This window comes from Nematostella vectensis, chromosome 11, assembly GCF_932526225.1.
Source record: "Nematostella vectensis chromosome 11, jaNemVect1.1, whole genome shotgun sequence".
In the NCBI taxonomy this organism is placed as follows: Eukaryota; Metazoa; Cnidaria; class Anthozoa; order Actiniaria; family Edwardsiidae; genus Nematostella; species Nematostella vectensis.
In genome coordinates, this window is record NC_064044.1 from 2,941,245 (window position 1) to 2,956,247 (window position 15,003).

Below are 15,003 nucleotides of genomic sequence, written 5' to 3' on the forward strand. Positions count from 1 at the left end.
AACGAAGTAAAGGAAAATGACGAAGGGAAAAGTGGGCTTGCAAGACAGTTACGAAATACAAACGACGCTACGGAAAGTAGCGAAGTGAAGACTTGCAAGAAAGCGCCAGTAGGGTACACGAACGAAGCCATCGATACGAATGAAACGGAGCAGAGCATCCTCGATACGGCTTTTTAAATTTCAGCCTCTTGTTTATTTATTTAAGTACGGAATAAATGAGTACGGAATAATGGGTACGGATTAAATGAGTAGATTTAAATAAACAATGCTGCTTGTTAGAAAATGCAAGTGAAAGAGACATTTTCATTCATGAATTTTTATGTAAGGCGCGGGCTAGTCTTGTATTGCGGGTTTATTTTCTGGACGTTTTCTTGGAAAAAGACGAGGTCACCTGGCGCCTGGAGGGATCAGGCAAGCGAACTCTTTTATACTTCAGCGGACAACTGCAAAGAGAGAAAACAGGTCGCGTTATTCGGCCGAGATTCCAAAGACAATTGCCACGCGGGAAAATATCGCAGGGTTTCGGAGCTACGCTACACTTGCCACGCGGGAAATTATTGCTTGGAGTCGGGATGCGCTACTACTCGCCACGCGGGAAATTATTGCTTGGAGTCGAGATGCGCTAGTACTTGCAACGCGGGAAATTATTGCTTGGAGTCGGGATGCGCTAGTACTTGCCACGCGGGAAATTATTGCTTGGAGTCGGGATGCGCTAGTACTTGCCACGCGGGAAATTATTGCTTGGAGTCGGGATGCGCTACTACTTGCCACGCGGGAAATTATTGCTTGGAGTCGGGATGCGCTACTACTTGCCACGCGGGAAATTATTGCTTGGAGTCGGGATGCGCTACTACTTGCCACGCGGGAAATTATTGCTTGGAGTCGGGATGCGCTACTACTTGCCACGCGGGAAATTATTGCTTGGAGTCGGGATGGGCTACTACTTGCGTTAGTACTTGCCAAGCGACCCTTTTGCATTTTAGTCAATTTACCGCCAAATTATACCGGGAGTTAATGATGCGTTTTGTTTAGTTAGGCCTAGTGCACACTAGCGACATATCGGCATAACGACATGGGCGCCCGCACTCTTATCTTCGACATAACGACATAGACATAACGACATAAGAGAAAAAAACATGCTTTTTCTTTTATGTCATGATGTCCATATCGTTATGTCGGGCTAAACATAGTGCGCGCGCCCATGTCGTTATGTTGCTAGTGTGCACTAGGCATTATGAGTCAACGGGAATTCATAAATCCGACGCGCGAACGAATATCCAATCAGAAAGCAGCAAATAGAAGCCAGCGGAGTGCAACCCAAATGTCCCACAAAATTGTACAACATGTCGGATGAGGTCAGTGAGTCCTGCTCGGATTTATCTAAAATACAGACGTTTTTCTTACCTAACATGGTGGAAACTTGTCTTGTTGTCCAAGCTTGGTGAAAATCTTGTAGAGAAGCATAGAAAAAGATGACTACGAGTTTGGTTGTTGAATGGAAACGGCACGAATATAGCTCAAAATACGAAAACTTGGAAATGATTAGATAAAGCGGTGCTCTCTTCGGTAGGTACTATGTGTTTTCGAAGCTATTCTTGTCAACTTGCAGTGATTTAAGTGCGGTGAAAATGGAAGAGTAAGCCGAATTCGCTGTTTACGTCTGACTTCTAAGAAAAAGTTTTATCTGCAAACGTCAAGATTTACTTACTTACAGCAAAAATACAAACGACAGTCTCATTCTTATAAGTGATTGAGGTAACCTAGGATAATAACACAAGTGTAATGGCAGGACTTACATTGCTCTTGTAAGTGGTTTGTTTGCTTTTTGTTTTTTGTTTCTTCGTATATTTTACGCGTTTTTCTGCAATTTGAATCCCAACTCTACACTAAAAGTGGCCGGTTAAAGAAAACAGGGCTAGTCCATACTTCTACGCTGACCGGAAAATGCTTATTTGCTTGTCCGGATTCGCAAAAATTATCTCAAACCAATCTTTATCGCCGTCGATTGCCGACTTTTTGTGTGACATTTGTGGGCCACATGGCTGTTATTGCACCATCTCTTTCCTGATTGGCTACTCGTGCGCGCGTAATTGACATGTCGGATCTATGAAATGGCCCCTCCCCAAATGGTAGGCGGGTCCATATTGGTTTCAAGATATTCGTGAATTGTAAATCGAGCGCCTTTGCCCGTTCCGTATTCATCAACCACCGGTAGAAAGTTAGTTCTGACTTTGGGAGCAGATAACTCTAGGTATCGTCTAGGTCTAGTGAAATTCTGGTATAGCCAGAATTGGTATTAAGGAAGCAAGTGCAGTGGTAACCCACTGGCATGCCTGCGTTGGAATGTCGTCCTTCGAACACCCATTGGCTGAGAACCTTTATCCAAACAAAACTAAACGTTTTTGGGGTGTCAGTGAAGGTCTCTTGTTTGAGCTTGCGGTCATTAGAGAGCATACAAAAGGGATGCGGTACGATACCCCAGGTGATCTTGTATTCATCTCGTAAACATCATGTAATCTTCTCGTGATTATCTTAAAAGTTACTTGTGTAAAGTAGCGTTTGTAACAACGACCAAGTAAACCCGGTACCGTCCCCACATCTCGTCTCTGTCGTTTGTTACACAAGCAGCGACGAAGAGAGCGACCCCACGTGATGCTCGCGTGTATTGAGACATGTAGCGACCCCACGTGATACTCACGTGTATTGAGACATGTACTGTAGCGACCCCACGTGATACTCACGTGTATTGAGACATGTACCGACCCCACGTGATAATCACGTTTATTGGGGCATGTACATACCCCACGTGATAATCACGTGTATTGAGACATGGAGCGACCCAACGTGATAAAATGTTCTGACCCCATGTGATACGTGAGTGCATTGAGACATGTTTTGACCCCATGTGATACAATGTTCTGACCCCGTGTAATACGTGAGTGCATTGAGACATGTTCTGACCCCACGTGATAAAATGTTCTGAGGCCCCGTGTGATACAATGTTCTGACCCCATGTGATACAATGTTCTGACCCCATGTGATACGTGAGTGCATTGAGACATGTTCTGACCCCATGTGATACTTACGTGTACTGAGACATGTTCGGGTCGAATGAAGACTTGACGCCAAAGTTCTTCTCATTGATCTCAAACATCTCTTGGGGGTCGAAACCCTCAGGGTCCTGATAAAAGAAGCAGAACCGCGTTATTCATGATACGAAGAGGTTGTATCACATTATCTTTTGTACATGGTACAAATACTGAGTACTCACATTATCTTTTGTCCATGGTACGAATACTGAGTACTCACATTATCTTTTGTCCATGGTACGAATACTGAGTACTCACATTATCTTTTGTCCATGGTACGAATACTGAGTACTCACATTATCTTTTGTCCATGGTACGAATACTGAGTACTCACATTATCTTTTGTCCATGGTACGAATGCTTTCATTTCCTCCAGCGACGGACTCCATTTCTGAAACATATTTTGAATGCTTCAACCAAAGGTATCATAAGAGTTTAGTCCCGTAGGACAAGACAAGTGTTTACGTGGATTTTTGCGAAACGTTTAACCGAGCGAACGAAAACACTTTTACACAATCTATAAAAATGATAACATCCCGGGTACGGATCCAGGATTTCCCAAAAGGGGGGGCATCGACCCAAAGGCGGGGTTATAATATATACAACCAAGGCTGGAAGTAAATAGCCGCCTTCAACCCTCCCCCCCTGCCTTGATGCAACACTGCCTTTTAAACACGTCCTTTCAGGTCAGACCTAGTATTTTTTAAATGTGGGAATAAATAAGATTTTATGTAACTGCAGCAAGAAAAAACGTTCTAATACACACCTCTAGCTTTCTTGGCTTGATAAATGGGATTTTCTTGGCGCTGATTAGTTCTCGGTCAGTGGGAAACGAGTCTGAAAGGAAGGGAAAGATGGGATGAGATAAAGGCTTTATACTGTCATTGCACAGCGTCATATAATTAATGATAAAATTTATCAATGGTAGTTTATAAATTATCATGTATAATCATTCGTTAACTATTGATACTCTTACACATTGATAGCTTTAAACAATTTGATCTAAAACAGTTTCATTCAAGGGAAGGCTTCTGAAACCTGGTGTGAAACCGTCTTGCATGCCATTACGCATTACGAAGCATTCTGGGAGATCCGAGGAAAGATGCACGAGGGGAGGGCCAGTCAACACTCCTTTCCCCAAAGTCAGATGGTTTTTTATAAATATTTTTACCCCAAAGCCAAACAAATCAATTCCAGGCCATACAGTCCTAGAATAGCAGTGTAAACAATTTTGGAATCAATTTGGTTTCAGAAAAGGCCGCATTTAGGAGAGCTGTGGTGATTCGTTAGAAAATTTTTTTCTCACCCAGGCAAGGCCAAACAAGAAAAAAAGATGAATCTACATTTGCTTGCAAATATCCATAAGTACAGCATTCAATTATGCCCCAATAGACTTTAGGATGTCTCAGGCACTCTTCCGATATTCTCATAGCTGTGTTTATTTTTGATAAAAATACAAGCAACCATCAACTTGTTCTGACATTAGCACAGCGACGAGCGATTAGAGATGGGACCGCAAAGCACTGTTGGAAAGCTAGGATACCGCTGACAGGAAAATCGGTGTTTGACTTTGACGGGCAGCATAAAACTCAAAAAAAGGGGGGATGCATCTGTTATTCGTCTGTTTTTGTAAATCAAGCTCAAAAATAGCCAGGAGTCAATGGGTTAAACATTTTTTCCCTTTCAGTTCAAAATTCGATCATCCGTTATCAGTTGTTTCAAGTCTCTCAAACCGAGGATCATGCTGTTGGAGGTCCTCTCCCATCTGTCAAATTCTTGTTAAAAATTTGCAGAATATTGAATATCGCAGTATAAGCAAAAGGGGAAAGAAGGGAAGTAACACAACTACCTTCATCTTCGTGGTTCCTTGAATCGACAGCCCGAGTGGATTCCCGGAGGCGCTTCCGTCTTGCTCTACGCCTTGCGCGAGAACTCTGCTCTTGTTTTGTTTCCTTCCCGGGTTGTTGATGTATGTTGTCAGAAGCCGAATCTGTTGTCTTTTCAGGAGTCTGGTAAACCAATGTTATCAAAAAGGATTATATTTCCAATAAACATAACGACCACTAACGGAATATAATCCCTACAAGTAATACATCATCGTCACCATCATCATCACAACCATCATCACAACCATCATCACAACCATCATCACCATCATCACAACCATCATCACAACCATCATCACAACTGTTGTGGGACTATTCTACAACATTCTCATAAATAAATATTCTAGAAATCCTAGTTTGCTCACCGGATCTCAATATTGACCTTTTATCACCTTTTCACTTTTCATTCTGAATACTAAGTATGCACCTTCTAGTCATACAGGTCATGCGCAGTGTGACCTATGCCAAAACCAGTTTAGCGTTTACCTTAGATAAACATTTACTTTGCAGACATTTCGAACAAGCCAAACGTATCCCTCAGCCTCATTATTCTGTTGTATTTTATATAATAATTATTTCTAGTCAATTTATTTCTTATTCTAACATCGACGGATTCTTACTATAGTTATCCTCAATTGTGAAATTGTTCTGTTCCCTTAGATCAACATTCATTTGCAATTCTCGCATTACCTTCTTAAGAGCAGTCAAACCAGTTAGTACCGAATTATTAATTAGTCAGTATAAATAGGAGTTCACTGTAAAACATATTGGACTTGTAATAACGACAGCTTGCTGCGGAGGCTATCGAGTAAGTTCTGTTGGCTTCGTGAAGACAATCCCTAGTCAAGGAAGAGGCCTAGTAAGGATTCCCTTCTATCAGCCTCGCCTTCTGAGAATCGTCTGATCGTTACCTCCTAGAACAAGCTTGAATACCTCCCTGCTCGCTTAAGAGCTTGTCCTTACAATAAACGCTACTGTGAACCAGCAACCAGCCGTTCGTATTGTGACCTCCCGCATGCACTTTGATCTAGTTCACCCACAACACAACCACCATCATCATCGCCTATCACCATCACCATCATTAACAGCATCATCATCATCATCACCATCACCACCATGTTCATTATCATCATCACCTTTTCCTCCCCCTGTTCCTCTTTTTTGCTCTCCTCTCCCGTTATTTTTTCGTCGCCACTGTTTCCCAAAGCACTCTGTAATTTCTTTATGTCCTCCAAGATTGTTTCCTTGTGGTTTACCCTGTATATGAAGTATAACATTTTTTAAGCAATATTTTGAAATAAAATACCAAAGAAACTTTTTTGTATGCTTACTGTAAGACCTTAGTTTAGACGCCTTTTTCTGTGCTGCGTGACGTTATAAATATGCGTTATTTTTATAACCGAAGTATGAGACCTGGTTGTACTTAGTTTTCTGGCTATCCCTGCAAGGATTTTACGAGACAAAGTTATACTCGGGTGTGTTTCATTAAGAAATCAGCATGCCAGCTCAGCAGGGTATTGGGTTAAGGTAAACACTTAGAAACACAGGGCGCAACCTGGATTCATCATCATACAATGCTAAGGTACATTTTTCCATGACCCAATCTCAGCATGCTCCGCAGGGTATTGGTAAAACACTTAAATACCTGCGGTATTCTCGCTAGTCCACGTCAAGTGCAGAGCTCCGTAAATATCGAAAAAGCAGAGCCGTAGATTAACTTTGATAATTTCGAAGTTGAAAATAATGTTCTGTATACACAAGGCAATAACGGAGAGATTCTTGGGAGCAGTTTTCTACGGCAAAAACGACAAAAATTGTGATTGAAAATTTAATTCGATTTAATTCTTCAGCGCGCGCGTGAAAATAACGAAACCTGAAAACTTATTTGCTTCAAAATCGCTCCATTTTCTATTCTTACCTGTCTAGTCGCCAGAGAATATTGAAAATATAGTTGTCTTGCACCATTGATGTTTAAGACATTATTTCGAACTTGATCATATCTCTTTTTCTTCTTTTTATGGAGCTCTGCTCTCGGCAAAGTCTTGTGGGAATGGCGACTTGGACCAGGCGCGCGCCTTTTATACCGCAGGTCCTTGTTTAAAAACAAGGACCTGGATTTGTCATCTTACAAAAGGCCTTACATGCTAAGTATTTGTTTTTATATGAATCCCATCAAGGTACCCCACACAATTGTTCCAATAGATCGTTGCGCAGGAGTTTGTGCATGTACTTTTTGCCTTATTATTTTTATTATTAAGTAGTGTTTGGGTAGGCGAGGCCTGACGGAGGGGGGAGGGGGGACACTCCACCAGACCCCCAGATTTATGAACTATTCTTTATGGATGACTTACCAGATGTGTAAGAAAAAGGCAGCCAATACCGCGAGTATGAAAAGTCCGAGAAACCACAGGGTGACCAGGATCACCAGGATCCTCTGGAAGCCATACGAGTCACCGCTACAAGTCATGCCCAGGCTACGCTCGGTCAGCTAGCGATCAAATCTGCCATGCATGCAAAATTAGATAATTAGAATGCACAATATCATTTACCTCATTTGTTCAGACCTTTTTAAAATCCTTGAAAAAATCTTACGAGGCGAGTTCACAAGTTTATTTGAAATGTTCGCAGGCGTAAAGTTGTTGCTATATGGTTCTTGAAGCGTCCGCTACCAACTGGAAATGGTTAATCAAACCGATATTTATCCGTTGGATACTGCATTTTTAAGTTAAGATTTTCCGGGCCCTTACTTTGATCCTAAAAAGACAGGTGTTGACACAAAATGTTGTCAAGAAAGCGTCAGATTTTTAAGGCGCATTCACATGTACCGATTTGTCGCGCAAGACATTCAAAAGTTGTGATTTGCGAGGAAACATCGGGTACGACATGAAAAATTGTTGAATCGAGCGAGATTTTTAGAAGTCGGGCTGACACCGAACGTACGTACCCAAAATCGTCCCGACAAATCGCGTGTTAATCGGCCTTGAGTAATGTATAACGTAACGAATCCTACCTAATGAGTTAATTAGCATTATGAGCTTACAAAGACGATTTTATCAAACCCTCAACGAACAAAACAGCATATTCGAGAACGAAGAGGATATGCGAAGTTATGAGTCTTTCCTTTCCTATATGTCCATGTTAAAAGATTTTCTAGGAAATAAAAGAATTTCTAGGAAATAAAATAATTATCCGATTATTTGACTGCGACTTAAATTACCTCATACAGCGCCCCTAGTAAAACACTCTCCAGCCCACATCTTTGACCATACCGTGATGGTAGATCCCTGCTCTATCGTAAATGACGGTTGATTGTTTTGTGACGCGAGTTGATTGGGTAACAGCGCGCGCCGTTACCATGACAATCAATGGTATACGCGCCCTAAAAACCGAGCACTGCGCGAGCGACAAAAATAAAATGCAAGCCCATGCGCATGGGTTCGCTGACATGTACTGTACGATGATATCCCAGCTGTCATTGGATGGATGAGGCTTTTCATTTTATTCATAATTGAAAGCACGCGTTAATTAGTTTCGATAGTTGATTATAAAAATCACGTTTTATTCATAATAGGTATGATGACAATCTAGTTGCTTTTCATCTTTCCCTTGTCTTTCCTTGGCAACACATCCATAGCAGAGCGCCACAGGAGTTGATAATAGAACGCTAATCCCAACATACAAAACGACGTCACCACCAATATATATTCGGCGTGGTTTGGGTACCCTGTGCCACACAGGGTGTACCAGTTGGTCCCATCGGGTGGGGCGTGGCCGGAAGGGGTACAGTGCCAGTCAAAGTACCCCTCATCATAGTCTCTTGGACATAAGAAGGTTTTCTTTTGGAGGACCTGAGATGGTTCAAGTAAGAGATCAGATTTCACTGCTCAATGTGCCTGTCCATAATAGCTGGTAGAGTAGAGATAATGCTGTACTCCAGTTTTCTGGTTTTGGTCTTTTTCCAAATTGATAGTTGAATCTTTACTATCAAAGTTTGTACTGTGCAAATTTGTCCCACGTTGGCATCATCTTTAGTGTAAATGAAAGGACTATAGGCGAATTTCCACAAAAGCTAGGACAAAGCTTTTTCGTAGGCTCTTAAACCCCAAATGGGATGTTCATCAGTTGTGAATTTAATCTGCTTGAATCATGGTGAATTTCAATCAATCCGTTTACCAAAACAGCTCAGTTCTATTTTAAAACATCAAATAATACAAGGACATTTTGCATTTAAAAAAAATGATGAGAGATTTGAATATTCAAAGCAAAACAAATCAACATAGCATGCTCGGTCTATCCCAAAACTCCGGAGAACTGGCTAGCAGACTATAATCAACATTGTCAAGCAAGTTGGATCTACGGACTGGTCGCAGTGGGCGGGTGCTGGTCAGCGTATAGTCAGCGTATATATTTACCTGGCCTAAAGGGGTGTGGACGGCAGTTACATGTGAACAGTTTCCAATGCGCTGGTGAAGCCCAGTGGCTCTCACATTCTCAGGATGGGCAAACCCCACCAAGAAGACATAGAATAGGAAGTGTATTAGGACATTGAAGCTAATCTCATCAAACCTGCTTCTTGTCTTGGGTGAATCTGTGGTACAACATAGCAAGGAATTAAAATAATTAAAATAATGTGATTTTATTGCCTTGTAACATCATGCCTGAGGTGAGAGGAACACCTGGGACACAGAGTTATGCAAAAAGAGCCTGAAATTAAAAAATAACGAGCTTGACATGTTTCACTCTGAAATCTTATTATGTTTCACTCTGGAATCTCTGAAGCCCCGGAAATGATGGGAAAATGATACAAAATAAGAATTGCATTATTATCAATCCAGACCCTTTTTGCATGATCTGTTACATAGACCGAATCTAAGCAGCTCCATGCAATTATTAATCACAGACAATTTGATATCAAACGGTGGTATACAGCAGTATAGAAACTAAAACTGCCTGGGCCGGGTTCCAAGAAAGCAGGTTAATGCTAACCCAGAGTTAAATAAGGTTGTTATCCAATCAAATGCCTCAATAACCATATTTATCAGTGGATAAGCACTAACCTGCTTTCTAGAAACCGGGCCCTGGCAAGTAAAAACTTTCATATTAAGCTGTGCGACCACACATCTGGCAATACTATGATACCTTTTGGATTGATTTCATCAGGTCTGCTATGAATCCTGGGATTGCGATCGGCCCGCCAGAGGAATACCCCATAGACAAGACACATCAGTAGTACAAGCACCTCTGTGTGAATGCCATACATGTCATGTGGTATGTGGTAGAACACTATAAACTGAACCACACCCAGTGGCATGGAGAACACGCCCGCCACAAGAACACAGGTCAGTTCCTTGAACCAACTGAAATGAGGCAATGAATGTGTAGACCTTGCATCAACCATGCTACAACTAAGTAATACCCATTCATATCTCTCTTTTACTATAGAGGGGACTTTAAAAAGAAGTAACCAAAGCAGAACCTCAAAAAACAGACACTTGGGGACCAAAGAAAGTGAACACTCGGGTATGGGGGTCAGTACGCAGCTCTTACAAGCTGCAGCTTTATTGGGCCAATGAACAATATCCGCACCTCGACACAAAGAACAAGAAGAATAGAGACAAAAGAACTCCTTTGTAGAACAAAGATAATAGGAGACAAAGCAGCTGCGTACTTACTCAAACACTCTATAGAGGTGTCCATTAATGGAGGTTGTTTAATGGAGGTTTCATCAGGTCTTTAAAAGGGACTTATGCGACTTAAGTGCCAGTTTTACTCTCAAGAATTCTAGCAAATAATCATCTATCATATATAAATAAAAAAATGTTTCATAATGTAATCAATATTGAGTGTCCTGTTTTAAGAGATTTCAAAGTCTCATAAAAGTCAAGATAATTGAGGTAAAAATGCTGTTAAGAATACCTTTTTGATGGCTGGAATTTATCCACACCAATCAGGGCCCAGCGCATGCCATGGAAAATAAATGTAAAGCTGGACGCAAATGTCATATGGAAAATATAGCTGGTCCATGGTACCCAGTAGTGACGATCAAAGAGGTTAGGGTCAGTGTCATGCCACGACCACCAGAGGAGTTTGATCCCCATAATGTCAAACGGGAAGTCAAAGATGACATCAGCTAGACCAACTGCAAAGGGTTCGGCAGAGAGAGGAAGGCGGAGCTTGGCCACTGACAATGCAACAGTGTACATGACACCAGGATCTGGAATAGCATGTATTATTGACTGTCAACAATACAGATACAGATAGAGAAAAGCATTCCCTGCTAGCAGAGGCCTCTTTTCTCTGTATTTCGCTGGGCTGGAGTTCGCGAGGAAAAGATACCTCTGCCATGGGTCGAAACTGTTTCTGTTGCGCATGCGTGAGCGTTAATAAGCGACCGACGTGCCAAAACCCGTACCATCGCGCGAAAGCTGTCAATATGCTAATATGCTTTGCATGGGTTTAGTCGAAAATCATGAATCAAACTCCGGTTAGTTCTCCTCTTCGAAAAAAGAAAACAACTGTTCAATTTCAATCACCTAAAACGTCACTAAAAAGATTGAACAACAAACGCAGCAAAGACGAGTTTTGTCTTGTTTGTGGGATTAATTTCAAGACATCTGGACAGGCGAGTTTCTTCAATGTAAATATCGCACAGTTGGATTCGAAGAAAATGTTACAAAACTTTTTGGTAAACTTAGATGAGCTATTCCCAGAAGAATATGCAAAACCTGTAAACGGAAGATTGACTCGCTAGTCAAAAGAGAGAAAATTCTGAATGAAGATAAGGCATTGAATGGCTTCTTTTATAATTCGTCGCGTGATATTTCTACGGAGGACGCCGTTTCGAATGCGGGCTTATTATCCCGCAGCGGATATACGTTTCATGCATGCGCTAGTCATTGTTGGCTCAAATAGTGGCCAGTAATTAATGAACGGAGCATGCGCTTTGGATCTCGTCCACGATCGTGGACGGCGGTTTGATCAAACGAACTTGCGACCCATGGCAGAGGTATCTTTTCCTCGCGAACCCCAGCCCAGCGAAATACAGAGAAAAGAGGCCTCTGCTAGCAGGGGAAGAAAAGCATAGCTTCAGGGAAAGACCCAGGATTTAAAAATGTGGGGTGGATAATGGCTGGATAGACAGCTTATAACTGATCCAGTGGTTCTTGGTAGGTTACTACATAGATCTTACAATACTTCATGCTGAATTGGATTTGTCACGTCAGCAAAGTCAGGCAAGCGAAGGAAAATGGATAGTTCCTCTCAACCCACATTTATTTTCTTCAAACAAAGTGACTCTTTTTTTTTACTTAAAAAGGGGGGTGGATAGCCACCCAATCCACCCCCTATATCCGCCCCTGAGCTTATATCTACAGGCTTGTGTTAGGAGAGTACTTACAAAATAAGACTATGTGCAAAGGCAGTCTTTTCTCTACAAGCATCACCATGGATTGTGCGTGCCAAAAATTGTCCACATCAGGCACAAAATATGAGACACATTCAGTGGTCAGCCCATGGAGGGAGAGTGTTATCCAGAGAAGGATGTAAGTCTTTCCATTTCTTAATGCTGAAAAAAGGATAAAGAAAGACAATTACTTTTACTACAAGCAAAGGCAATACACATACCTGCCAACCTCTGGAAATTTTAGCCTCCTATGCGCCGCTTTTAGGGACCACGCTTTCCCAGGCCCCATGAGCGCTTGCTCCACAGAAAGGCAAAACGAATTAGCCAATCAGCTTTCAACTTCCAAATCCTGGAAAGTTGACCTTGGCTAACCTAAAAGCTGACTAACAGGTTCGCTAGCTGGTTGGATTAGCAGCATGCCACTACACCGAGGTAACAATCAGGTAAAAGAACTCCCATAGAAGGCTGCATGGCCAATTGAAGAAGTAAAAGTAGTTGAAACATTGAAAACAGTACTTGATAAATTTTCTGCCAACACGAACTTGAGAGATTTAGCGACGGGCTTTGGATCCACAATGGAGCTTTCAGCGGGTCTCAGGCATTTCACTCATCGCTTAGGGAAAGTTCATTCATTATCCCGAGGGGCGGTGTGAGGATTTTGATAAAAGTAAGGAATAAAATTAGTTGACCCCCCCCCCCCCCTTCAGGATGAACTAAATTTTCCATGCCCCCCTTTACACTTCCCCCATTTCCGGTGCCCCTCCCAAAAACCGTAGAAAGAAGGAGCAAAGGATCGAATGGCAATAACAATTTCAAAGGAATGCAATCAAGAGATTAGCTGCAAGCTGGATTGAAAATGGAAGGGGAAGGAATTGTCTTAGTTCAGAAAAAGTGAAGGCACTCAATTTCTCAAAGATGCAACTAACTCCAGGTTGCAACCTGATAATGGTTGATGCTATAGATGACATAAAAGAAGCAAAAGGCTTTTCGATCTTCTCCTTGCAAGAAAAGCGCAGCACAAGAAAAGAGAAAAGAAAGAGAGTGAGGAAGACAGTGAATCAGATATGAGCGTTGATTTTGATGACGGAGAATGAAGAGCACTTATAGCATGAAAACGTTTTGTTTATATTTTAGATATGGAACATAAGTACTTTATAATATTATATATATTATATTATATAATATTATATATGAAAAAAATGTATATAGGGTATACAGGTTTGCATTATAAAACGTGGTCCTTAATTGTGCATGCCAAATAACTGCCCTTAAACCGAGACAAGTTAATTAAACCAAGAAGTCTGATTTGACACTTAGTGAAATTATATAGTAGAGACAACACCCAAAGGAATCAGTGACCCCCCTTTTAAAATCCAAACACTTTCGATGCCCCCCTTTAGACCTCGGAAATTTCTCGAGGCCCCCCCACAGCATCCTCACGCCCACCCTTGGGATAATGAACTTTCCCTTAGTTGCTGTGAACAGTTGATTTATCTCATGTTTTACACTCTAAACATGTTTCAATGCTCTTTCTAGTATTGCAAGTCTCTTGTAGCACTTACAAATAAAGAGACTGGAATTTTCCTTTCCGTAAACACTGGGATCCTCTTCCGTCAAACATTCTATCAGTGCGACTAGATCAAGAGAGCTTTTCCCAATAACATTTACTTTACCAGCAGACACTGTTGTTAAACTGCAAATGAAGCATTCATAGTCTGCCTTGACAATTTTCTTTGGAGTTTCTGCCATTTAAATTTATTTCTGGGACATTCCTATTGTAACATTTGCAAGGAAGAAATAGAAAAACTTTTAACGGTTTTGTTTTAACGGGAACAAGTGCGGCATTCTAACATGGGTTTTGATTAGTTTTTCGCAAACAACCGCTCGATCTTGATTGGCCATGTAAAGACAATGGCTAATTTATTTTGCCGCTCTGTAGAGCAGGTGCTCGTGGGGCCTTGGGAAGCGTGGTACCTAAGAGTGGTGCGTAGGAGATTACAAAAATCTTAAGGCTTGAGAATATTTTTTTTGGGGGGGAGGGGTGCCGTATATTAATTTTGGGGAGAGGGTTGGGTATACCATCGCAGGAGTTGGCTGTATAGAAAGCCTTTGCGCACAATTCCACTTATAGATCCTACTTAAGGGTGATAAATTGCGCTACGTAAGGAAATTATTGTTTTAAATGTCGATTTTCTATAGAATAATTTTTCGGAAGTGATAAAAATCGGGATAGCGGGAGAAGATATCCAAAATCTTGAGACTCCCGCCTAATGCGGGAGAGTTGACCGGTATGGATACAATGCCTAAATTTCAAAGCCATACGCGCCAAAAAGGTCTTTGTGTAAGTACGAGGACATTCACACACATCTCTACTCACCATGTCGGAAAGTCATTGCAGCAATTAACAGAAATACTATCTCGCACATAAGGAAAGTCGGCTCTTCCCTCCATATTTCTTGAGGGTTTCGAAAAGTCACGAACCATTTGACGAACGCACTGACATCGACCGCCATTTTGTGGTGACGAAAAAGTCCTTCGGGGGTGGGGTTATAATAGCAATTTTTTTTAGTATTGTTATGTTTTTGAAAATATATCTTCCCAGAATTAAATTACCATGGAAAATTTC

The 15,003-nt window shown here is 41.5% G+C and overlaps 2 protein-coding genes across 4 annotated transcripts; both read right to left on the minus strand.

The window, feature by feature from the left end:
• Nucleotides 1–170: 170 nt before the first annotated feature.
• On the minus strand, nt 171–8,330 carry LOC5515953 (ataxin-2-like protein). 2 transcript variants are annotated; one of them, XM_048734249.1, is made up of 8 exons: nt 8,193–8,330; nt 7,327–7,476; nt 6,112–6,232; nt 4,939–5,098; nt 3,856–3,926; nt 3,424–3,480; nt 3,087–3,181; nt 171–443 (listed from the first exon to the last, which is right to left on the minus strand). In XM_048734249.1, the coding sequence occupies exons 2-8, from the start codon at nt 7,440–7,442 to the stop codon at nt 353–355; spliced, it is 711 nt and encodes a 236-aa protein (XP_048590206.1). In that variant the 5' UTR covers nt 7,443–7,476; nt 8,193–8,330; the 3' UTR covers nt 171–352. The 2 variants fall into 2 exon arrangements, with proteins under 2 accessions (XP_048590206.1, XP_048590207.1); XM_048734250.1 differs by lacking the exon at nt 8,193–8,330 and adding an exon at nt 7,920–7,963.
• A 187-nt stretch (nt 8,331–8,517) lies between these two features.
• LOC5515900 lies at nt 8,518–14,909 on the minus strand. 2 transcript variants are annotated; one of them, XM_032385680.2, is made up of 7 exons: nt 14,755–14,883; nt 13,940–14,070; nt 12,372–12,539; nt 10,892–11,189; nt 10,115–10,332; nt 9,388–9,563; nt 8,518–8,823 (listed from the first exon to the last, which is right to left on the minus strand). In XM_032385680.2, the coding sequence occupies exons 1-7, from the start codon at nt 14,859–14,861 to the stop codon at nt 8,560–8,562; spliced, it is 1,362 nt and encodes a 453-aa protein (XP_032241571.2). In that variant the 5' UTR covers nt 14,862–14,883; the 3' UTR covers nt 8,518–8,559. The 2 variants fall into 2 exon arrangements, with proteins under 2 accessions (XP_032241571.2, XP_001636002.2); XM_001635952.3 differs by lacking the exon at nt 13,940–14,070 and having other exon boundaries at nt 14,755–14,909.
• Nucleotides 14,910–15,003: the final 94 nt, after the last annotated feature.

Coding starts and splice junctions, on each gene's coding strand:
- LOC5515953 (XM_048734249.1), bottom strand. CDS start 7,442: ATGACTTGTAGCGGTGACTCGTATGGCTTCCAGAGGATCCTGGTGATC. Junction 6,233..7,326: donor GCCTTTTTCTTACACATCTG/GTAAGTCATCCA, acceptor CTTCATATACAG/GGTAAACCACAAGGAAACAA. Junction 444..3,086: donor CCGAACATGTCTCAGTACAC/GTAAGTATCACA, acceptor CTCTCTTTGCAG/TTGTCCGCTGAAGTATAAAA.
- LOC5515900 (XM_032385680.2), bottom strand. CDS start 14,861: ATGGTTCGTGACTTTTCGAAACCCTCAAGAAATATGGAGGGAAGAGCC. Junction 14,071..14,754: donor TGCAATGACTTTCCGACATG/GTGAGTAGAGAT, acceptor CTTCATTTGCAG/TTTAACAACAGTGTCTGCTG. Junction 8,824..9,387: donor TCCACACCCCTTTAGGCCAG/GTAAATATATAC, acceptor GAACCATCTCAG/GTCCTCCAAAAGAAAACCTT.